We start from the raw sequence: 24189 nt of genomic DNA on the forward strand, positions 1-24189 counted from the left end.
AGTCTTCACGGCCTTTTGTGGAATGCTTAGTCTACGATTCCAACGCGAGGAGTTAAAATCTCAAACCGACTGTGTGTCGGTCAAATGTACTCGATGCCGCTTAGACGGCCACGTTTGCGGCACGATTCCGCTGCACTAAAGAATGCGGAGGAAACATTTGCGCGCATTACCAAACGATGCAGCAGAGCTTAGAGGCAGGCACAAAGTCCCTTTCCATTATTCGGCCTCGAGCGACCGCGTCGCGATGCCACCGTATGCGTTTACATTTGCAAACTACCGATGTTTTCTCTTCACGTCTATCTCCTAGCAGGAAGTACACCCAACTGCTTGTAATTCAGACTGTTCTCTATGTTTTTGTATATAGTCCCGCTTACTTATTCAGGACTGCCGTTGATGCTAATCAACACAATGCCCATTTCCGAGGAAAAAAAGGAGACATCATCTAAACGAGATCAAGCTCGATGTTTACAAACAAACAAGCTATATATAAAAAACAAGATGAAATCATATTATCGTGAATAATTAAAGATGTATTGTTCATGTCTCAAAAAAATCTTGATAAAATGAGAAATTGACTATATTGCACTTTAAAAGTGACCACAATTTAACATTAATTCAGAGTCTAGATCAAAAGTTATTCCACTTTGAAGCCTAGCAAACACGATGACATCAAATTATGTTTTAATGACGCATCGATGATGTTTCTAACGTCAATAATACGCTACTAATACGTCATTTGACGTCATCTTGCTCTTGGAAGTATCTTATACTTTTGAAATACATTTGTCTATATTGTTGTTGTTGAATCTTATACTTGTGAAAATATATCTTATTATATAATCTTATTCTTTGTGAAAATATATAATGCTATATGTATAATATATGATTTGTGTTGCCATTTTTAGAGAAAAAAATAATTAAAAATTAATTATGAAAATTCCAATTTTTATACTTAAAGTATTCAAAATGATGTATGCAAAATTTCACTGTGTTGCAGAGATAAAAATTTAAGTCAGATATAGCATAAGATAAAGTAAATAAACTATAAAAATGTAATGTTAAATTACATTGTTATTCAGTTATATTCTACACATATTCACCATATGTTCTTATATTAGAATATTTTTCTCATTTTCAGTGATATTTTGCAGACATTATATAAGCAATACGTCCTTAATTGCGAGTTATTTGACGTTGGAGACAAATTAGCGTCGTGAACAAATCGAGAGTCCAACGAAATCCCGACGTTTCCATACTACGACGCGAAATCTACGCAAATGAGATTGAAAATCGGGACGTCGAGATATGACGAGTTCTGACTCGTTCGATTAATATCGTCAGAGACCATTTGTCTCGGATCTCGTCGCATTGTTGTAAAATCAAGGAGAACAAGGCTCACTGAACCGAGTCGTCCGGCAGGACAATCCCCGGGCGCGCTGTGTGCTGCGTCGTGTCGTGTCATCGCCGTCGCCGTCGTCGTCGTCGTCGTCGTCGTCGTCGTCGTCGTCGTCGTCGTCGTCGTTGTCGTCGTTGTCGGCGAGCCGTCAGCCGCAAATCCGGAAACTCGCGTGGAAAACCGGACGGTTGGTGACTTTGCTCCGATTATCCGTGGAAAGCGCTTGGCCGGCAAGCCGTGTGCGGTGGTGGTGGCAACGGCAGTGACGGGTGAGTACCGGCTGCAGCATTGACCCAGATTCCCGATGCATTCAAAATGAAAAGGCCTCCTTTTCGCTCATTTGGGACAAAGCCGGTTGCGAATCCCTCGCCTCGTCGGAGCGCGCGTCGCGATATCTCGAGCGCCGGCTAATATCCTCGCGAACTTCTAACGATCGGTCGATTTCCGATTTGTACCAGCGCCCGGGGTAGTTCCTTAAATCGGAACGACGATTACCCGCGCGGAGATTGTCGCAATTTCGATACTTATTGTGCGAGATTTCAATGCAAAAGACTTAAGAAGACTCGCTCTTCTGCTGCGGTCCCCTTCGTGCGACACTAAACGCCTGACTAAACGTCTAACTAAATAGCGTAAATACAAGTTAACACGCTGGATTTTCCTCAGCCAGAACTAGGGAGAAGAAAAGTGTCACACAATGTGATGCTCTCGACTCGATAACGTATTGACAGCTCTCGATCGGGTCTTCAATCGAGAAACGTTAATTAATTACCGTTCGTGTAAAAAGGAGGCATAAAAACATACATTAAAGTAGAAGAGACAAGCTTGGACATGTGCCTGATCTTGGACATCTTTATTTGGTCTTTAAATATGAATATTTAACTTTTTAACATAGAATATATATATTCAATATATATATATATATATATATATATATATATATATATATATATATATATATATATATTACATACAATATATATATACATAGATATATTTTTCATATTGAAGATATTTAAATATTCGTATTGAAGATATTTAAATATTCGTGTTTAAAGATTAGATAAGAAACAAGGGGATAAAAGCAATAAAAATTATCAAAACTAAGCATAATGAGTTGTAAATTAAGTTTTCACACTTTTTATCGAATGAAGTTGCAACCTTTCGACTTGTCAGAATTAAAAGCCACTGCTGACATGTATTCGCAATATATAAAAATTACTTCTAAAAATAGAATAAGTGAACCTATTTCGGAACAGCACCTATTTCGAAACATTTTAATTTTTTTCCTGTATTAGCCATCAAATAATATCAAATTTTCATGTCAGTAACAAAGAACATGTTCTTTGTTACTGACATGAAAATTTGATATTATTTGATGGCTAATACAGGAAAAAAATTAAAATGTTTCGAAATAGGTGCTGTTCCGAAATAGGTTCGCTTACTCTAATGTTTTCTTAATTTAACATAAAGTTTCTTTTCCAAATTTTACAAATATCACACTTTGTACCGTCATTTCAGCTCATGCCATAATCGATTATTGCGCACATATGTCAGTAGTGGCTTTCAAATTTAACAATTTCAAGTGTGGCAATTTTATTTGATGACAAGCAAGCAAACTGATTTGCAACCGACTACATAACTGTTCGAATATTTATACTTTTATCTTATAATCGTGCCTGAGACGAGTTAGAAGATTTTGGTTTACAAATAATATTCTGGAATTCATCTCATAGATCTCATCATGTTGATCCCAATCAACTATCTGGTTTGTATAAAATGTGATGTTATCGGGTAATAATTATACTAATAAGGCCCTAATTATTAATAATTTTTATTTTTAATAAGATTCTGGTTACATTATATAATTTATTAGAGCTCTATAACATCACTTAAAGAAAGAAGTTTGATTGTATTGACATAAAGGTTGGTCATAATGAACGAAACAACGCGTTTGTGCGTTTTTTGTTTGAAAAAAAACAAAATTTCTGGTTCTTAGAACTAAAGCTGGTTCAAAAGAAACCCATACAGAAATTCTGTGTCTTTCAACCGAAACGCATTGGTTCGTTCATTAATTTAACGCAACCAAATTTTTTTCGTGCACTTTATACAAACCGAATAACTGGTTAAAATTGTGCTGATTAGAATCGTGGAATAAATTTCTAGTTGGTTAAAACGCGTGAAATACGCGATTTCAATTATAAATTCGGAGATATAGACTGTTTTCTTATAATAGAAGACAAGATTTGAAGGCTATATTCTTCTTCCACTGTACACAAGTATTCGATCTTTGTCTAGTCAGTCAGTTCCAATAAGAAGCAAGCTAGTAAGCTAGACAAAGATCGAATCCTTGCGCTAACAGGACATCCTTCTCTGTAAAGTACAATCAGTGTATTCTTTACTGAAATGCTATATTTATAACTGATGGTTCCGACTTGATTTCCTCGACAATAACTTCTAAAGAAGATTTCTTCGAGAAGCTACGTAGTACACCAAATTGAAACTATGCCAAATTAATAAATCGTGCCTCAATTCGTACTTCTAAGATAACGTATTGCCGAGTGTCGAAGAAATAGTTCTCTCCAAAGTATAATCAGTATATTCCTCCCTGAAATGCTGTATTTACAATTAATGGTACAGTTAGAAGTACAGCACTGCCATTAGTAAAATCTCACTGAAATAATCAGTTAATAACAGTAAGTGTTAGCATTACTGATGCTGTTTGCAAACGCAGCCAGTGCCATCGCACACAAATCGCATAGAAGTTGTCAAGCCCATCACTACGAACATGGAAAGTTGGATTTACAACGTATAACAAATTTGCGCACTACAGATTTTGCAGTGAAATCTTGCGTCCACTGGTCAAAGAGACAATAGAAAGCAATAAATGCAGAGCATGGGAGTGTTTTTACTGAAAATTCCTGATTATCGTGGAAATAGTCCTTTTTATTGATTGTGCCAGAAATATTTTTACTGATTCACTTTAAGAGAGTCTTCTGATCGAGTTTTCTTTGCATTTTTAAAAAAGAAAAAAGAAAAATAGATAAAAGTTCCCACACGATGAGAAGGTATTCGCGTCTTTAATGTGGGTCACATATGGCTCTCCTTTCGCAGTTACGGCTAGGCAACGATGTTACCGGGTTGCGGGAGCAAGCAATGAGCGTTAAAATAGAATTGCGTACGGGAAACTGCGGCGTACTTAACGGAAGCTCGCAGGATATCGCGGCTGATTTAATCAGGTTCGTCGGAGTTGATCTTAGTCGTGGCTGATCGTAAAAGCGCAGGTGGTGATGCCGCCGATAAGAGCCGCTGCCGGCGACGTGCCTCGCTTACGTGCGATGCATTTTTTAATGCGAGCGCGCGACAGCGAACGTTAAAGTGCGATAAAAGCACCGGGGCTGGGGATGTTTGACGCAAGAAAATGACACGAGACGCGCGGGCGTATCGATTTGAACCGAGGCGAGGGTCGCGGTCGCTGGCAATTTGTCGCGACGCGAGAGACTACCGATCCGTCGCACTGCCGTGTCCGCACGGGACGTTCTCGCTTTTAATTAGAGCAACGATCAGCCAGCCGGCGCACTTTGTCTTGCGTCCCCCGCGGAAAATTTGTTTCGCGTCGCCACTCGGAGAGTAGTCGATCCGGGGGCGCGCGTTACCGTCGCGATTCCAAACCGTCGAGCGTTAAACGAGCCCAAATGGGATTCCGATAGCGAAACGCGCTTACACACGTCCGTGTCAATCTGTCAGCCGGCTGTGCAATTCGCGCGACGTCACTTTAAAGAACCCTTTCTCTCTCTCCGGAGATTCTTTATAAAAGGAGATGAGGTGGGATGGCGATAGGCTGACTCGTCCAAGGTTGGAGGTCAGCGCAGAAACGAGAAACGCGAGGAGTCCTCTTGTCGGGAAGAATTATTGAATATTTATCTCCGTCCGCTAGTGTTGACGGAATTCACATCGCGATAACATCTGACGAACAACGGGGAAGTTCAGGCAAGCAATATCGCGCTCGTTATGTTTTTTTTTCTTTTTCTCTCTCTCTCTCTTTTGTCCGCATCGACCGCCCCGCCAGGCGTTTCTCCCCCGAGAACGGAAAGCGACAAGAAAATTTCCCACTGCGAGGACATCGTCCAACATAGATAAAAACTTTATCGATCCTCAACCTTCCTTTCTCTCTCACTCTCTCGCTTACTCTATCGCTTTTTGACTCTCTTTCTTTCTCTTTGCCTTCTCTTCCTCGACGAGGAGTGTACGCGCGTCTCGCGAAATCTTATCGAATTTTTCGCGAGACACCGCAACGCGACACGAACCTCGTTTTCTCATATCTCACAGCCCTCGCCTTGGCGCGACCGAGTTCGTTTTGCGCAGGCAAAATAACCTTGGATGAACTTTAAAGTTCGAAGCCGACAAATATCGAGCGACGCGCTGATTTACGATCGCAAAGTTCGCGGGGCCGGTTTGCGGCGCCGGTTTGCGGCGCGGGTGAAAATTGCGCTAGTCCCGATAAGGACCTAATGGATGAACGCGATGTGTCGATTTATACCCGCGTGCGCGTTCCCTCATGATGCTAACTTTAACTACTGCCGCGGGTCGTATCTCCGGGCTGTGCGTTTGCGACACCTGGCCAGCAGCCACATATGGGAAGCAACGATGTCATCTATGAACTTTCTTTCGTCCCGTGGATTACTCCGGATTGTTCTACACTCTAGTTTTAAAAGATATTATATCTTATGTGTAAAGTTTTTGCCTGTACACTAAAAAGATATTATATCTTATGTGTAAAGTTTTGCGAGATATTGTGGCGCCCATTCAGATTAACCCATTACTGCCTAAATTAATTTTTTATGTTTAAAAAATTTTTCATGTATTTAGGATGTTTAAAACTAAAATACTCAACACATATAAGGCGAAATTTTACTTTTCTAATTTTTATTTTCCCAAAATAGATTTGTGACTTTGAGGTCACGTCGAGCAGTTACTATCGCTGCCAACATATTACAAAAAGACAGCCATATTGTAAATTTCACGCCACATCGGTCAAAACAGAAACATTCATATTGGAGATAAATAATGATGAAACTGGATTGTGATTTTAGAGTCACAGTAGAGAGTTAAGGCCAGATTAATGATCGGTAACGGGGCATAAATTTGCCTGTAGATATCACTAGAATGCTGCTGCTGCTATAAATTCGATATATCGCAGACAATTTTCAAAAGCAGATATAAAAACAGCGATAAATTACAGCGATTTTAACTGTGGTATTTGGAGTTCTACTTGAAGCAACGAAACGCTTTTTTCGAATGTATTTATCAACAATAGGTGGACTACAATTTTTACGATAAGTATTTCCGTGACATATGTGGAAATATCATGTTTAATTTTATGATTTAGAATGGATAGATGTTAATTTGGAATAACGAACAAACGTTTTTTCATGGAAGAAAACAGGGTTTCTGGTTTTTATGAGCTATATTCAGTCCTAAATATTCGTTCGCATTATTTATTGCCTCCTTCCAACGTCGAAGCCGACTCCATGGTCTTTATTTTAAACTCTCTTTCATTGATAAAAGTAAATTGATAAAAGCCTACAAACGTGACTGCAAGCACTTAATAATTAGAAGGTTTCATAAGCCATTGTTATTAGTCACATTTAGAGGCTTTTATCGATAAACGAGAGTATAAGGGGCTATATCACGATTATACACGGAGAAAAAAAACATGTTTAAATAAACCTGACAATGAACAAAACAAATGTGTTTTGTGTTTAAAGAATTTCTGGATTTTTATGAACTAAATTCGATTCTAGGTTTTCGTTTCGCTTCATCACTAATGCCAAAAAATCAACTATATATCCCGATCATATACACGCAAAAAAAATCTCAATTGATGCAAACGAATAGGAACCAACTGAAAATTAGGTAATCAGAAATCTCTGTTTTGAAAACTAATATTTCTGTTGTCGCAACCAAAAATATTTGTCTGAACATTCAGCGATATTAGAACTCGGTTGAAACAACTGAGAACAATTGACTGTACAGAAGCCTCATAAAGGAATTTTTCTACAGTTTATGTTCCTACAGCCGAGTTTTCGTCTGATCCCTGGGTAATCAAAAATTCGGTTGCACCAATAGAATTGTTTTTTCCATGTATAAAAGGAAAAATTTGGTTGAATTAATCTGACAATGAGAACGCAAACGTGTTTTAATTAAAAGAAACAGGATTTCTGTGGTTTTTATGAACTAAATTTAGTTCTAAATACGCGTCTTGTTCGAAGGGAGCAGGGTTTCTGATTCTTAGGAGCTAAATTCGGTTGTAAATTCTTGTTTGTATTATTTGTTGTCTCCTTCCAACGTCAGTATCGACTCTACATCTCGATCATACACGGAGAGAAAAGTTTGAACTGAATTCGATTCTGAGCACCAGAAATTCTATTTTCTTCAATCAAAACGCTTTTGGTTTCTTTAATTATAATCAGATTAATTTATCCAATGCAAAACCAAATTTTATCCAATGCAAAATCGAGGATCGTATAGGATCGATTTCACGTTGGAAAGAGACAGGAAATAATGTCCCGCGGACGTAAAAGGCCGAGAAAACGTCTCGGCGTCACTTCGTTGACATTATTATTCTCCCTCGGAAAGTTTAGTCGTCAATCTGCGTGGCTTTTATTGTCCATTTGTATTTCTTAGTGACTGTGAGCATCTGAGAGCCTTGATACAAATTCCCGTTTTTACGATAAAGCTGTACTATTTCGATCTCAGATCGATAAGCACTCCTGTACGAGGTACGAAAGGCTCAAAATTATACAGAGCGGTATGTTACATTCGGAGCGTTCGACGTGCGGCTTAAAAAAGGATTACTTTGCGTGATTCGCAGTATTGTGGAAATTAAGCCGCCTATTCTAATTCGGGATATCCAAGTCGTGATAGGAGCAAACATTTCACAACGGAAAGTAGAGCGTTACGATATCGAACTGACGTGCCCTTCGCGACGCGTGCTCCGGGGCGCGCGACAGCGATCGCGAAGTCGTATTAATCCCGAAATGAGCCTATCATGGTAATTTATCGAGTCGCGGATTGACTCCCGCGCGTTTTGACGTATTCCCGCGCGGTCACACTGGAGAGAAACCACAAGAGCCCCTTCAAGGGTCACGTCTGGCGCGGTACGTGACGGCCGATACATACGGCGGCCGGAATCACGAGCGCTTCGCCAAGAAAAGTGGAACGACAAATTCCAATCAGCGCTCTCGCGGCCCTTTTGTTTTTACGACAATACGGCACGGCAAACGCGCCAACTATTCCAATCTCTCGGCTGGAGGCACAACTGTCTAACGAATCGTGGATTCTTACGTCACCAACGCGCAGGTGAATTTCGCACGATCAGCGGATCACTTTCTGCGGAGACGACCCCTGTCGATCGACTTTGCGAAACAACGCGAATACGTTTGCACTGGAAACTTTCGCCGCTTCTCTTGACTGTGTCTATGAAATCGTGAAAATCTACGTACTTGAAGGGACACAACGCAAACGGAGAATCTTTGCGAGACGTTAAGCTGGAAAAGATTCGTCATCGATTCATCTCTCAATCGAATTCTCATAGGAAGTTTGAGAGGAGCATAGAAAGTATTCATTAAATGTCTGAAAAATATAAATAGAAGTCGACGTTGTTTCATTCCATTCGTCAAAATTACTTATCCTTCGAGACTGTGGATCGTTTAATTTTCTACACACAGAACTACATACTGCATTCAAGTGTTACATGTTTCAAATATTTCATAAGTTTATAATCTTTCATAAGTTCATCATAAGACTATAAAATTTATTGAAAATATATTCGGAATCCTAGTAAAGTTTAGCATTTCAATCCAGAATGTAAAATTAAAACAAAAATTTGGTTTACCTATTGCATAACTAAACATAATAGAGAACTAACTTTTCCTCTTTGATGAATTTTTATAATTTTCTTGTTCTAAAGAGAATAAATTCTGAATAAACTGTCGAGTACACGGGTGCACAATCGAATTTAGGTCAGTAAGGTTAGTAGGTAGGTAAGAACCCACGCAAGAAATCGATTGCGAAATATTCTACGCCCACAAATAAAGAAGAAATGATGTACTGTACGTCCCAATGAATGGTTGATTTTTCGAGGCGTTCAGTGCCTTCTTTCTTACAAATAATGGGTGTAAAGTATTTTGTAACTGACATCTTGCATGAGTTCTTAATGGCTTTTTTAATCTAAATTTGATTAAAAATAATAAATTTTTCTTTAGAGTACATGATAATGAGCTCTCAGATTTGTGAGGAAAATATTATATTTTAAAACTATCAAGTAACTACTAAGAAAATATCGAAATCCTTATCGAAGATAGCCATTATTTAATACTTTGACGGCCGCACTTATTTCATAAAAATTTTAGATTAATGTCAACAGATATCCAAAGCTCGTTTAGAAGGTATCTGAAGGGATAGACATTCTATTAGTTCATAAGTCCGCACATCTAACTGTACATGGCTCCTATAATATGTTACAGTAATAAATTATTATTATCGCGAAATATTTCTTTACAAGGCGATAGCCGCTGTCGGAATAAAGTTACGTATGCATGACTGCGGCCGTCAAAGTGTTAAAGAAGGAAAATAAACGGAGTACGCTGAAAAAAAAAAATTAGTAATACTTACCAAATGCGTTTTACCGTACCATTTGATAAATAGTAATCAATATGGTAAATGTTACCAAATGTTTGGTAATAATTACAAAATTGTTAGTAACAACTTTCATATAGTAATATTCACCTCTTATATTTAGTTGATATTCACTAAATGTATTTCACTAAATATAGTAATTATAACACAGGCTGGATAATTATTACCAGAAATTTTTCTCAGTGTAATCACTTTTTTTAGCAGTAAAAAAATGGCATTTTCTGTGTGATTTTTATTTGATAAGTGATAGCACATCTATCTTTTGCGCCAACCTGATACATCTCGATTGCGCGATTGGGCAATCCTGAATCCACGGTAACGGAACCGATCGATCGACGGGTCTATCGATTGGGTCCACTAGCGCAATATCGAATGTTCCTTCGTATGTGAACGATAATTACCGATTCGAGGCCAGCGTCGATACCGACGGCAATACCACCGTTCGGAAGTTCCTGAATACCGGCGGTGGTGCCGGCGGTGGTGGTCGTAGTCGTGGTGGTCGTAGTGGTGCCTTGCGAGCCCTGCTGCAGCTGCAGGGTCGTCTCCTTCGAGGGCGCGCCGGAATAATGGGCGGCGGTCGACGTCGCGGCGCCGTTGTGCGGCCTCGTGGCGTCCAGCAGCACTTTCAGTGACGCTATCGCGTGCAGCTGCGTCGCTTTCTCGTCCACCTTGCCTGAACAGCATCAGAGACGCAGATTAATGAGGGCAGGGGCGCGAGCAATCACTTTCAGTAGTGCGATCATCTCGAAGATCTTCGATTCGCTGCAGAAATATGCGCGTTGCTTCGCGACGCGATTCCGTCAAATTCCATCTTACGCCGCTGAGATTCCGCCGGTTGTTTCAACGGGAACGCGAATTCGAGCGATGCGTGCACTGAGAAAGATACTTGAAAATTTACTTGTGGGATACAAAATTTATTTCCGCAAAATGAAATTTATTTCTGGGAGATAAAATTTATTTATGTTAAATAAATTTTTATTTTTAACAAATAAATTTTCAAGTACTTTTCCCAATATTCGGTCGTTGTAAATTTGTTTTTGTTTGTCGATAAATCAATTTAGAGCCGTAATTATTAGAAAATTATATAATTATAACGAGAAAAAATATTTGAAAATTTATTTATGGGATACAAAGCTTATTTTTCGCAGCAATAAACTTTATTTCACAGAAATTAACTTTATGTATCACAAATCAATTTTGAAATATTTTTCTCAGTATAAGAAGGACCTTAATTTCTATTGTTTTTTATGTATTTACTGTAGCAATAAAATTATTCTGTTAATAAAGCAAAATTAGAATTATTAATCGTGCTTTCGAATAAACGAGCTCTTTGTGGAAATTTGGCATTTCACTCGGCTTGCTTCGAGGATTAAGTTAACGCGAGAAAACAATGTTCCATTTGGAGTTAATTAATTGATGATAATGAGTTATGATTTAAAAAATGCAACTTTGCGGAATTGTATTTCCCTATCTGTGTAACGTTAGTATCACAGCCGGATCTTTTCGTCGGAAATTAAGCCAATATTTGCTACTGTACGCGTTAGCGACCGTGCGCATTATATTGCAGCAGGTTCGTTGCATTCGGGCAAATTTTGTACAGTTCGCGAATTCCGCGCTTCGTCGAGTTCCGATTGCGATCCGGAAATAGGAAAATATCCCCGTCGTTCTCGCTCGATGTCTCTTGTTCTTGTTTCACGCCAGGCCGAACGCGAGACATTACGAAATATCGACGTGTATGCGCGCGCGTATGTGTGTATGTAAGCGTACACGGAGTCTCAAATTTCTTCTTTATTCGCATCGCCGATTTCCAGCGTCGGAAAACTGCAGCGTGAAACGGCGAGGGGATTGAAAATGCAGCTTCGAGATAATCGCAAGACACGTCAAAACCTCGTCCCGCACATGCACTACGTTTTACTCTTTATCTACTTCTACGAGCATATAAAATACTGTCGCTTTCGTCGAAGTATGCGACTGCGGACTTGCTTTCACGATCTCTAACTCTCTAGGAACAATTAAGGTTCTTAAATAGACGCGATCATGGTGGATCGTGACGTCAGAGGCGAGAATTGACACGCTGAAAATTCTTGCGTCATTTTCAAGTAGATATTTGGATGAAATCAATAAACAAATTTTTAAAAGAAAGAACTCTTGCGACCAACAGAGCATACTTGCAAAATGCTCCTTTTCCCTTGACAGTCAATAAATAGCCATAAAAATGACGTGACAAAGTTATGAGAAAAGTTAGGTCAAAGAGGAAGGTTGCATGTCACGCAAGAATTTGGAGCATGCGCTTTTTCGTGTTTGACGTCATCTATCAAGAGTTCCACGGCAAAGGAACTTTAACTCGTTAAAATTCACTCAGGAATAATCCTCGATCTGAATATAAACGCGCGACTCAATCGCGCGCTTTCACAGACGCTATGCAATTTGTCGTTCTGTAGATCTATTCTGTAACTTCTTAACGATAATGTGTATAACTAATATGGTGTTTTGTTACGCAGCTTTTCTATCATATATTATACTTGCATGCGAAGAAATGACTCAGTAATAGAAGCTAAATCTCAGTGGCTGCTAAATCTGATTCAAACTTAGCTAAAAGACTAATTGTTTTTCTGTCATTGCTAAGAATTGATTGTCACAGATAAAATATCTTCACTGTGAGATAGAAATTTGCTAGTGGAAAAACGCCTGTGCCGCTCTTTGATTGCCTATTTAGAAAATTCGAATGACGTAATCAATCAAAGCACGATGAGGCAAACAGTGTTGACCACGCACCGACCCTGACAACTAGCCCCGTACAGTGAACTAGCCAGTTGCGCGAGGTTAATTGCCATTGGCCGATTGGTTTGCTATGTGGGGCTAGTTGTTAGAGCCGGTGCGCTTATGTGGTCAGCGCTGTTTGCCTCATCGTGCTTTAATTGATCACAATACTCGAATTTTCTAAATGGAAAATGAAAGAACGGCATAAACACGTGCCAAAGATATTGCTTTTTATTTTACATCGCTACAATCGACTTATCAGTGAAATAAAAGCCGTTTAAAGCCACGGCATCGACATTAGGTTTAAGCTAGATCTTGAATGCTAACACTGATTAGCTTCGTGCGTACTACGTTTGATTTATGCTATGTTCTTCTAAAAGTGAGATGAACAACTACGTGGCGCAGCGATTTATTTGAGCCGCGGAGTGCATGTCGTCATGTATAACGTAAGGTGATTTTTGAAAACAATTCCTGCGAAACGTAACTATTGCTTTTCACTCACGCATCGCATCTCGTGATCTACTCGCCGGCGAATCGAGAACGCGGATCGATACAAATGTCAACAACTCCACTTGTAGTCCTAGCGACTTGAAACAAGAAACGTTGAAAAGGGAAAATTACCGCGATTCCGATAGACGTGAAATCGTCCTTCTGTGAAATAAGAATCAGATAGCGTAAACATGTTAATACGACAGACATCGGTTTTCGTGTTTGCGTTAAAGTGGACCAACTGTAAGCTTTAATCTGGATTTATGATGCGAAGCGTCAGTTTTATGTTTCTGATGAGTATAAAGCGTAGCTTTATTACTATCCTGTGCATTCAGCAGCGAATATTTTTTGCTGTAGCGTTGAAGTTTAAATAGTCAATATATCCAACTTTGGTAGCGACGACATCAGAGCTGTTCTTATTTCAATGACACTCTTAGTTGCCACAGCTATATCTGAGCTCCTATGACTAATTCTTTCTCTCTCTCTCTACATGTGCAATAACAACGCAAGGATAACGACACTGTCGTTAAAAGTTACAGAATACTCGTCTATTGGCGAGATTCCTACGCAAACTACGTGTGTACATGTGTCAGTTTCTTGTCGTGCAGACGCACGAAGGCGACAAACCTCGATCTCTCCGTTCGACGACGCCCTACGGGCTGAAGTAGTGTCGGTGCATGCGTTTCGCAAATGCGTTGCGAATTGCAACAATGCAAGCGGCAATTAGGAGGACTCACATGTGGTTTCGTGCACGTGCGACATTTATAAATATAAAAGAGAACGTTTCACATATAGACGAGACATGTCCCGTTTCCGCTTTATACTGCCCTCATAGTGCGACATGTGTACGAGTCATGCATAATTCGGGATATGCGCGCTTTACAGATAGCTTCTGGGAGAGAACTCGAGAACTTGATGATCCTCTCGCTTAAAGGAATCATCGTTATTTCAACAAGTAGCCGATCAATCGGCATTATCTATTTCTCTGGATGAGAAACTTTCCCGTGATCACATAGTTTCTTCCCCGTCCGTTCGTAAGTGATCCTCATTAATAAAGGAGAAGCAGATTTGTCGTGCACTCGCGCGTAGTTAGAAATATTTTATTCGACGAGACGGAATATAATTCTGCAACGTCTTTGACGAATTAATCCTTCGAATTATACACACACAGATATATTAGGTTGATGAAAAGGTTTCCCATGTGTATCAAAAAAGTGCCGAATCGATATTGTTCATGTTATTTGTAAAAATTATTAAGCCCTCAAAATTGTAATTCCGTTTTTATTTAATAAAATACGTAATAGCAAAAATATTATTTTATTGAATAAAAAACGGAATTATCTAATTTTGAGAACTTAATAATTTTTACGAATAACATGAACAATATCAATTTGGTACTTTTATCGATTTGAACGTCTAACCCAGGACTTTTTATTTTTAATTTAATGTAAACTTTCTATATTAATTTATTAGAAAAAAGCAAATTTGTTGCACCAACCTGGTATTTAATTAACCTGATTCCCTAATTAAGCAATCAACAATCAACGTAATTACGATTATTTGTTGTACATTCTCTAAATTTTACATCGTATCGTAATAATGATTCTAAGAATACACAGGAAGAGAAATGAGAAACTGGGCAGAGAGGAATTTAAGATTATTAAATTCAAACAGTCGTTCCGTTAGATTTCATTAGCGGATTTCTCGTACATTTTATTCCATTCGTTCTTCTACGCGTGAATATAATTATAATGAATAATTAAACGATAATTGTGAAGAAATAATTAAAACGGAAAAATGACGAAACGTGAAATTATTTACAAGCTTCTCAAAGTTCCACTGATAGTAGAGTCGCAGCTGGAACGTGTTAAGTATAATATTTTAAGTGACCTTGCAAGTCACTGCCAGATTGCACTCGTCAAAAAGTATTGCGGAATAACTAACACTCCTTCGCCATTTTCGCGAAGCGGCTGCGAAGTGCTCCAAATATGTCACAGTTCGCGCGAACTTTTGCCTCTGCCGCCACTCACTAGGGACCAAGTCGAAACGGAAAGTAGATGAATGTAGCGAAAAAGCATAAAATAAGGGAAAGAAACAGTGAGACAGAGAGAGCAAGTGAAAGAGAGAGAAAGAGAGAGGGAGGGAGGGAGGAAGGAACAGGGATAGAAACGGAGAGACAGAGAGAGATAGAGACAGGGGTGGAGAGAGAGGACAGAGAGGGCAGAGAGAGAGAGAGAATCTGGTATTATACGAAAATATAGTCGGCCGTTCTCTTTTTTGACAGCGATGCAGTTTGTTATTTATTTTGTCTCTATATGCACCGCGCGTTATCCGCGCATGCATCTATACTTCTTGCCAGAAATTGAACCTCCCTGCAATGTGTGGAACGAGTCCGCATTCGTGCGCGCGATGTTTTATGAAATTTATAAAAGGAAACATGTGTGTGTGTGCGTATATGTAAAAGGGCGATAAAAAATGCCTGCGTCGAGCCACAAATTGCGTTTCAGCTGTAAGGTTTTGTTTCGGAAAAAATCGTATCATTTTTCAATTACTTATCGCTTAAAATTCCGCGAGTTTTTGAGTAAGAGAGATAGATAGAGAGACAAAGAGAGAGAGAGAGAGAGAGAGAGAGAGAGAGAGAGAAAAAGCGAAAGCAAAATGAAAAGTGATCGCACGAAGGACGACGGAATCTCATCACACGTGAGCGATGCCACGTCGCCGGATATTTTGCCGCAAACAAACTGGCGAAGGACGTGGGGAGCTTGATTTCAAAAATCGATCACGTCACGATCCGAGTCGGCAGAACGACTGAACGAACCATGACCACGGCGTCGTAGGTCGAGCTTAAAAGGGCCACCCGACTCCCGACATCGCTTATCGTGCTTCGTGCCGGAGAATCACGGATCTGCGTGCCGGTGGCAGCAGTAGGTCAAAGAGAGAAAGCTCAAGTAAGTGGCCTTCGTCCTCGAAGGTGGAGAAAACGTGGCGAGGAAGGGAAGGAAGGCGAAGAGAGCCTAGGGCGGGAAAGTAGAGTGCGATGGTGGTAGTATCGACCTCCGCGAGAGCTGTCCGGAGGAAGACGGAAAGCCAGCGAAAAGAAAGCGGACGGGAGGAGGGGGAGAGGAAAGATGAAAGGAGAGGAAGAGGAAGAGGTCGGTTCGGTCGTCGTGTCTCAATCTGTTAGACTCACAGTCGGGGCTATCCTAGCCCCGGGATATGAAGGTTTCAGTCACGAGAGTAATGTCGAGAATTGAAGACGGGGGAGGGTGAATTCGTAGGTCAGCTGGGAGTGGGCTCGACAGGGCACTGCCTATTAACCCACAAAACTCAATCAACCCCGTTTACTCGGACAGCTCAGCTCTCTCTGGCGCTTTATAAACAATTAAAGACATCAGCTGTCGGATGAGCGCGAGGAACATGAGCCAGGGCGTAGCGCTGCGACACTGGATGATGTCCCGCGAAGGTCACGCGTGTTCACGGAAATATTTCTCTAATTGCCTGAGCGCGGAGAATCGTGTATAGTTAAAGATCTGCGCGGCAGGGAAGAGAGCTAACGAGGAGTGTTGCGTTTCTTCGCGATGAAATAACAGTCGTTACATCCGCGCGACTCAATGGCGAACGAAGACTCAACAGAGAGAAGACTCCGTGAACTTTTCGATAGTTCTCAAGCGAGAGTTTCGCTTCCAAAGACGCGAGTTCATTCGGAGAATTTATACAATCAATATTATCCGCTAATGAAGAAAGCAAGCGGCATGAGGGTCGCGATATGTCTCGCGTAATCATCTCACTTATCTTAACGCGATAATGCATCTCGCTTTTGAAGAGAGTTTGATAACTCGGGGAGATCACCATTATAAGTTCAGAGCTGTATGAAGAGAGACAGAGAGAAAGAGGGGAGGAGAAAGAGAGTCACCTAAATCAAGGACTATTAAATTCCTGAAAGCACCGACCGAGTTGATCACAGACGAGCTCTTCCTGACGTAGACGATGTTGGTCTCGATAACTTGTCTCGAGGTAATCTTTCTTTAAATTCAAAATGGTCACGATAGCACCACGAGAATAACGAGTTCCGCTGTCATCTGGCACCATTTAGCGAATTATACAGAGAATTAAATCTGACTTCAAGCGCACTACTCGTCTACCCTCCCTTCCTCCCTCGCTCACCATGCCGACCGTTTGTAGGCCAATGGCGAGTGTCTTTCTCGGATAACCGGCTGGATTTCCTATTATTCTAGTTTAACGCATTTCATTTCTCGCAAGTCGAAGTTGAAAAATGATCGGAAACGGCTCCGGGCTGGATCCTACCGTTTGTTTGTTTCTAAAATCGAATCTCGGACGCTTGGTATAATACATCACGCGACTGTTTAACGTGACCGTGGGGGAAAACGTTTTCTCGAACGTTTTTCTTCGCCGTCCGTGTTCTCGAAGACTACGGCTACGAAGACCCTTGCCCTTTACACCTTTGCTCTCTCGTCGTCTCCAGTGCATCCCCGAGAACTCTCAGCAAAATCGATAGCCCGCTTCTTTTGCCAAACGCTTTGACTAAGGTCGATCGATTTTGTTAAGCGGGGCCTTTCGTTGTCGGCCGGTATCGAATTCTGCCTCGCGTGTAAAGCGATTAAAGCGTGGGTGCCAGGTAATTGTAATGCAAAACCCGACGTGATTGATTAGTGGCGCTCGCCACCCTCGGCCAGAGGCCGTGAAGGTACACAGGAATCGCCACAAGTTCTACCAATTTTCGGCCGTACGATGTGTTCGTTGCTGTTTTGCGAGACGTCAGGCCACATGAAAGTGTCTTGTTTTACTTCGTACATAGTGAAAAGTGTTTATATAATTCAAGGATTTGATTTTTTCGTCCAGCTATTATGCGCAAGGTTAAAGTACGTAACTCTGGACTTTCTTATTGCTTTGGTCTTCAAATATCTGTATCTAGAGACAATAAGAAAAATCAGAGTTGGATACACGGAGAGAATTTTGCAGAAAAATTATTACAGTATTTTGAAACTGAGGGACAGATCAGCTTTCTATAGTAATTGACTCTCTATTCTATCCTTTCATTTCATATGCTACTTATACACTTTGAGAGAAAAAAGTATTTGAGAAATAAAAAATATTCATTTGACGGGTTACTATATATATATATATATATATATTTACTTATACTAATATTAAATATTCTTTAAATAAGGAAATATACATTAAAAATAAAAAATATATATATTTGTAATATTTATAAATATAAAATATAAAAAAAAATATCTTTCCTTAAAACCTTAGCTTTTCTACTTAAATAACAGAATTTAGATTTAAATAAATTTGTTGTTAGTACCTTTTTTATCAAGTAAATATTTTTATTTCTTAGATATTTCGTCTCAGATTGTATTTTAGTAACTTAAATTAGTAATATTTAGTAACTTAAATATATTATTAAAAATTTGCTATATTTATAGTAATATTTACTATACTCCTTGATAGACCTTGCTTTCAATCTATTACTACACTATTAGAAACATAGCAAAATAAAAAAAAACTTATATAAAAAAAACAGGATGTTCCAGAACAACCTCCGAAGCTTTCGTGAAGGCATAGTATGAATTGAAGTGAACATAAAGGTGATTATTAGTTGATATGATTATTAATTAAAGAAGACTGGCGGTCACTCGCGATAATATATGTTCTCTAATTAATATTTAACATTATTAGAGAATATTAATTAATGTCCTCTAATTAATAACTAAAAATCTATAGAGTTATTAGGAAAAGGGTAGAGAGAGAGAGGACTTTTTTATTCAGTTGACCTAATAGACAAGGACACGACAGCAGATGTCGCCAGTTTATTTACCATATCGCGTGATCATTCACAAATCTTCCTTAATAAATATCCCGATAATTATTGCGAATATCGCAAAACGGTGTGGGACTTTATTCGTCCTGTGCCTCCATGAGAACTTCGGAGGTTGTTCTAGGAAAACCTATATATTTCTTGAGTGTGTAATCCAAACATTGGCACTTTTATTTTCCGAAGGAACTCAACGGAAAAATTAAAATTTTCGAATCGCAGAATATTGCTCACCAAACTGAGCAGAGACCAAAATAACAACAATGTCCAAGGTTAGATATGTATCCAAATATTAGTACTTTTACCTTACGTACGAAAATGTCCACACGAAAGCGTCATAATAATTAAGGAGATAAAATGGCTCTTCTCTGTGGGAGAGTCGGTGAAGTTTTCATCGTCGAGTCTTTCCGCAAATTATTTCGGCTGATACTAGAGCGCGAGCGGGGAGATCGTCTCATTAATAAATACTAATAATTTAACTTTTCGCTTCTCGGAAATCTCGACGTTTAAAGGCTATTCATATAGAATTATCGTGCAGAGTTGGTCATTGCATTAATTGCGTGCCGAGGGATGGCCGGTAATACAATCCGAATGATCATGCATATAACGCTCGCGCGAGGCACCGTCCGCTGTGTGCGTGCGTATAATTCGATGATAAATAATTCGACGGCTATAGAGCATGGAGAAAAAAAGGCGGGCAATATCGTTCCGATCGTAACATAAAACGCGTGGCGGAGTATCAACCTGTTTGTTAAACTTTACGATACATCTTTGACCTACTAATGCAACTGTTAAGTGAGTGCTATATTCTAAGACAAGTTTGAGACTGGAACTTTCCCATATTTCTAGAGGCGCTATGCCCTGGGAAATTTATCGGGCGACAGTGAACAATCAGTTCCAGCAGAATACACCGACAATAATACGGAACAAAATGTAAACATTGTATGAGTTTTATAACTCACGGTTTTTTTTACAATACTAGTCGCACAACGGATCGAGTCAATCGAGACGGTCGAGACAGCATCGCGAAAAAGAGATCTCAACGCTTCAATACAAAATAAATTCACGATAAGCACTTTTTATTAAAGGGATCGACTTTTTGTGCTGCCAGTTTCAGGTCGGTGTGTGTGTGTGTGTGTGTGTGTGTGTGTGTGTATGTGTGTGTACGCGCCTGCGGATGTAATAGGAGTTCTAAAAATATATCGTTAATAATCCATACGCGACTCTACTCTCTTTCCGTTTCCATTAAAACGTCGAACACATTAAGACTCTTGACTACTCGCCGTGGCCATGTTGGATCGTAACATCAGAAGCGAGAAATGACACACTGAAAATTCTTGTGTACCATATCCAAATAAAAAGATATTTCAATGAAATAATACCTCAGATCGCTTAAGCATACTTGTAAAATGCTCTGAAGATTACATTGAGAAGAAAAATATCTAAAAAATAAAAAATATTTATTCGACAGGTACTAATAATACATTTACTTATTTCTAAATTGTTTTGTTTAAATAGAATAAACAATTGCTTTCTTGAAAAGTTAGTTAAGATTTTCTCAAGGTTTTAAGAAAATATATATTTCCTTTATTTAAGAAATATTTTATATTGGTATAAATAAATAATAAATAAATAAATATAAATAAATAGTCAATAGTAGTATCAAATAAAAATATCCGTAAAAATGATATCATGAGAAAGGTTAGGATTAAAGAAGAAGGTTGCATGTCATGTTAATTTTACAGCTGTTTACTGTCAAGGGAAAGGGATAGTTTTCCAAACATTTTACAAGTTTTATACTCAGGCGATCTCGAGTATTCCCTCGCACAAATATCTTCTTATTTGAAAATGACACGCAAGAATTTTTGTCGAGCGTTTTCTGACGTCATCAATTGAGGATTTCACGGCAAAGAACCAAGAGTCTTAATACATTCGATACGCGACTCGCGTGAAATCAATACATTGCGCGCGTGCAGTTATTTTTTTCTCTCTCTTGTCCATTAAGAAAATAATATACAAATATTGCGTTTGCCGCGTCGATTTGCGCGTACATGCAACTCGCAGCGATCTCTCTTTTGCCTGAATAATGCTCTTGACGCTTGTTTGCGCGGCGATGTCGGCAAAATGTTTGCTTGATTTCATTAGAACGGCGCGATCTGTGCCGTGTCGCGAGTTGATTAGAAACAGAGGTGACTGTGCGCGCGTTATTTATAAATATTGGCGGTATGGGAGCTCTCGGTACGTTCTCTCTGTCCTCGGGGAGGGTTTCCAGGAAGAGAATCGCGTAGCGCAAATAACGGATCCGAGAGCGCTGTAAAAACAACGGTGGGTCCTTGGTCGTCGTCGACATTATCTCAAGTGGTGTCTGGATGACGTTAAAGCTTCGGAGTTAAAGGAAGGGAAAAGGAAGGCGAGCTCCGAGTGCGGATTCGCTAGTTACGATCGATATGCGACGGTTTCTAGGTCATGGTCCCGATACACACTCGCCACTCACTACCACTCAGGATGCACTCAAAACGCGTCCCGCAAATTTATTCGAAACCAACCACCCAGCGGCGCGTCCGCCACCACCACCACTGCCACCACCACCGCCACCACCACCTCCACCACCACCGCCGCACCTGTCCCTGACAAAACGTACACCTCGTTCTCCTCTTTTCTTTTCGGCCTCTTTGATTCACGGCCAGACCCGCCCGCGGAAATGTGGACTTGGGAGGGTGGTGAATTGCGAATCCAGCCCTGCGTCGTCGCGCGCTGTATACCCGGCGTGACAGGGAGAAAAAGAGAATTCACACCGCGGGACGGATGTACGTGAGCTTTTGAAAATGTCGTATTGAACGTTTCCCACGCTATCGAGATTAATGACGCGCTTCCGTCGCGCGCGCGGATGTGCGCGCGCGTGTGGGCGGAAAAGAACAGAAAACGGGGCGCACACGCAGCGATTTCACGGCGCGTTACTTCCGCGCAGATTCGCGCGACGTGACTCGCGTCTTGCGATAACGTTTCCCGTATTTTGTCGAGCGGCCGCAACGTAGCCGCGCATTGTCGCGCGATTCTTTCCGTTTCCATCGGCGCAACAAAGGCTTCGCGGCGCTACTCGACTCGACTCGACTCCAGGGAGAGGAGAAAAAAATCGTCCCTTTCCGTTGCTTCCCTTGGAAGGACAGCGCTGTTAATTACGACACTTGGTGTAACAAGGAGATTACAGCCTCCGCGTAGCGTACTGCTACGTACACCGGCGGTATGCTATCTGATGGCAATCCCGAAGTTTCGGCGGGGTAGGAGGGGAAGGGTGGGCTATATCGAGATTAGATGGTGGCACGGATTGAAGCGACACACGAGACACGTGCAACATTTGAGAGTGCGCTGTTAGAAAATCGAACAAGCATCACTTCGGGTATTACGTGTCGTATCTTCAAGTGACACAAATCAGCCGTAACATCGTGGAGGGATGTGTCTATAGTCTCTACAGCCGTCTCGCGCATTATCATTTCGCGCGGCGCGCCATGAGAAATGGAATTACGCGAGACCGGTAAAAAATATCGACGATCGCCGACCTGCCAAGTGGACGCGTCGCGCGCTGATCTTTTTAAAGTGTTTTTGTGGTAAATAAGAGAGAGAGAGAGAGAGAGAGAGAGAGAGAGAGAGAGAGAGAGAGAGAGGGAGAACGCGGACAAAATTGCAATCGATATTTAGCCGTATTAAGCTTGAAACGCGACGTCTGGTCATTTAACTTCGTACGAAAGAGCCGGTAAATCTCTCTCTATTCTTCGAATAAAGTAAAACTACCAATTCCCGAACACGTTCAGAATCCTGGACACTCTTTTTGTTTTGGTCTTTAAATACGAATATTTTAACTTTCAATATCTATATTCATTATCAATATCATATATTCTAATATATGTAAATGTTCAATATATATAGTGATGAACAATATTACCACCTTGAATATCTTCGATATTTGAAACAATATAAGAAAATAGTATAAAAGTTTTATGGTTTTGAACAGGACGTGACGTAGTGACAATGATTCTTTTGTGAATAGATAGGTATGTAGCAGATTTCAAAGTTATCTTAAATTTTTAAACGAAATCGTATGATTTTGCTCACATAAATCAATTCCTTTGATAATTCTACATATAAGAGTATTAAAGTGAAATAATCGAAAAATGGATACTTTCTGAAATATTTTTCATTTTACATTTTATTCTAACACTTCAGTGAAAAATAAGAAGATATTCAAGGTAATAATAGTTATTGTCTCATCATATATATATTTTATTTTAAAAATTTAAATATTTGTATTTAAAGACCAAAACATTAAGAATTTCCAGAATTAAATACACTATCAAGAGAATTTTGCGTTAAGTTTAACAAATTTCACATCTGCCAATTTATCCACTTTAATTTTTACACTAATTTGACAACAAGGCAAATATGCAACCGAATAACACAACTTATATACGCCTTATGTATCAAATATGTCACGCACCAAGAGAATTCGTATATTTACATATAAATTGCATTATTTCAATGCTCAGAAGTGACGGGAGAAATCCATCGGTGATATTAATCTTTACACACTGCAATCAATGAATGCATCAATGGTGCATCAATGAATCTACAAGACACAACAGAATTTTGTCTAATGTTTCTCTGTTTTTTCTTTTTTGCACAGTATTAGTCATTCTGCATGCATGAATGTGAACGCAACGCACAATGAAGGAAATAACGCTGTGGTAATATGTCAAATTAATACACATACGTTAAGAATCTAACACAAAACACGAATCGATTTCAGCACAAATATTTTCCATCATGTACGTGTCCGGACATTGGTATTTTTACCTTAAATACTATTACATTATATTTCACGTAGGATTTTCCTCGTCTAAAGTACATTGCGGCGAATTTAACGCTATCACGGAGAGAGACAGAGTGGGAAAAAGAGACAGAGAAATAGAGAGAGAGAGAGAGAGAGAGAGAGAGAGAGAGAGAGAGAGAGAGA

At 39.8% G+C, this 24189-nt stretch overlaps 1 protein-coding gene across 6 annotated transcripts in view; it reads right to left on the reverse strand.

Moving 5' to 3' along the window:
* The window catches only part of LOC116848145 (sodium/potassium/calcium exchanger Nckx30C), a 110940-nt gene that overhangs the window by 16253 nt on the left and 70498 nt on the right, over nt 1-24189 (reverse strand). For all 6 annotated transcript variants that reach the window (XM_032823943.1, XM_032823942.1, XM_032823948.1 and 3 more), the window contains one exon: nt 10495-10766. In XM_032823943.1, coding sequence (XP_032679834.1) covers nt 10495-10766 — 272 coding nt within the window. The remainder of the gene's footprint in view (nt 1-10494; nt 10767-24189) is intronic.

Source organism: Odontomachus brunneus, unplaced genomic scaffold (genome assembly GCF_010583005.1).
Source record: "Odontomachus brunneus isolate Ranch 3 - 2012 unplaced genomic scaffold, Obru_v1 Obru_scaffold_090, whole genome shotgun sequence".
NCBI lineage: Eukaryota > Metazoa > Arthropoda > Insecta > Hymenoptera > Formicidae > Odontomachus > Odontomachus brunneus.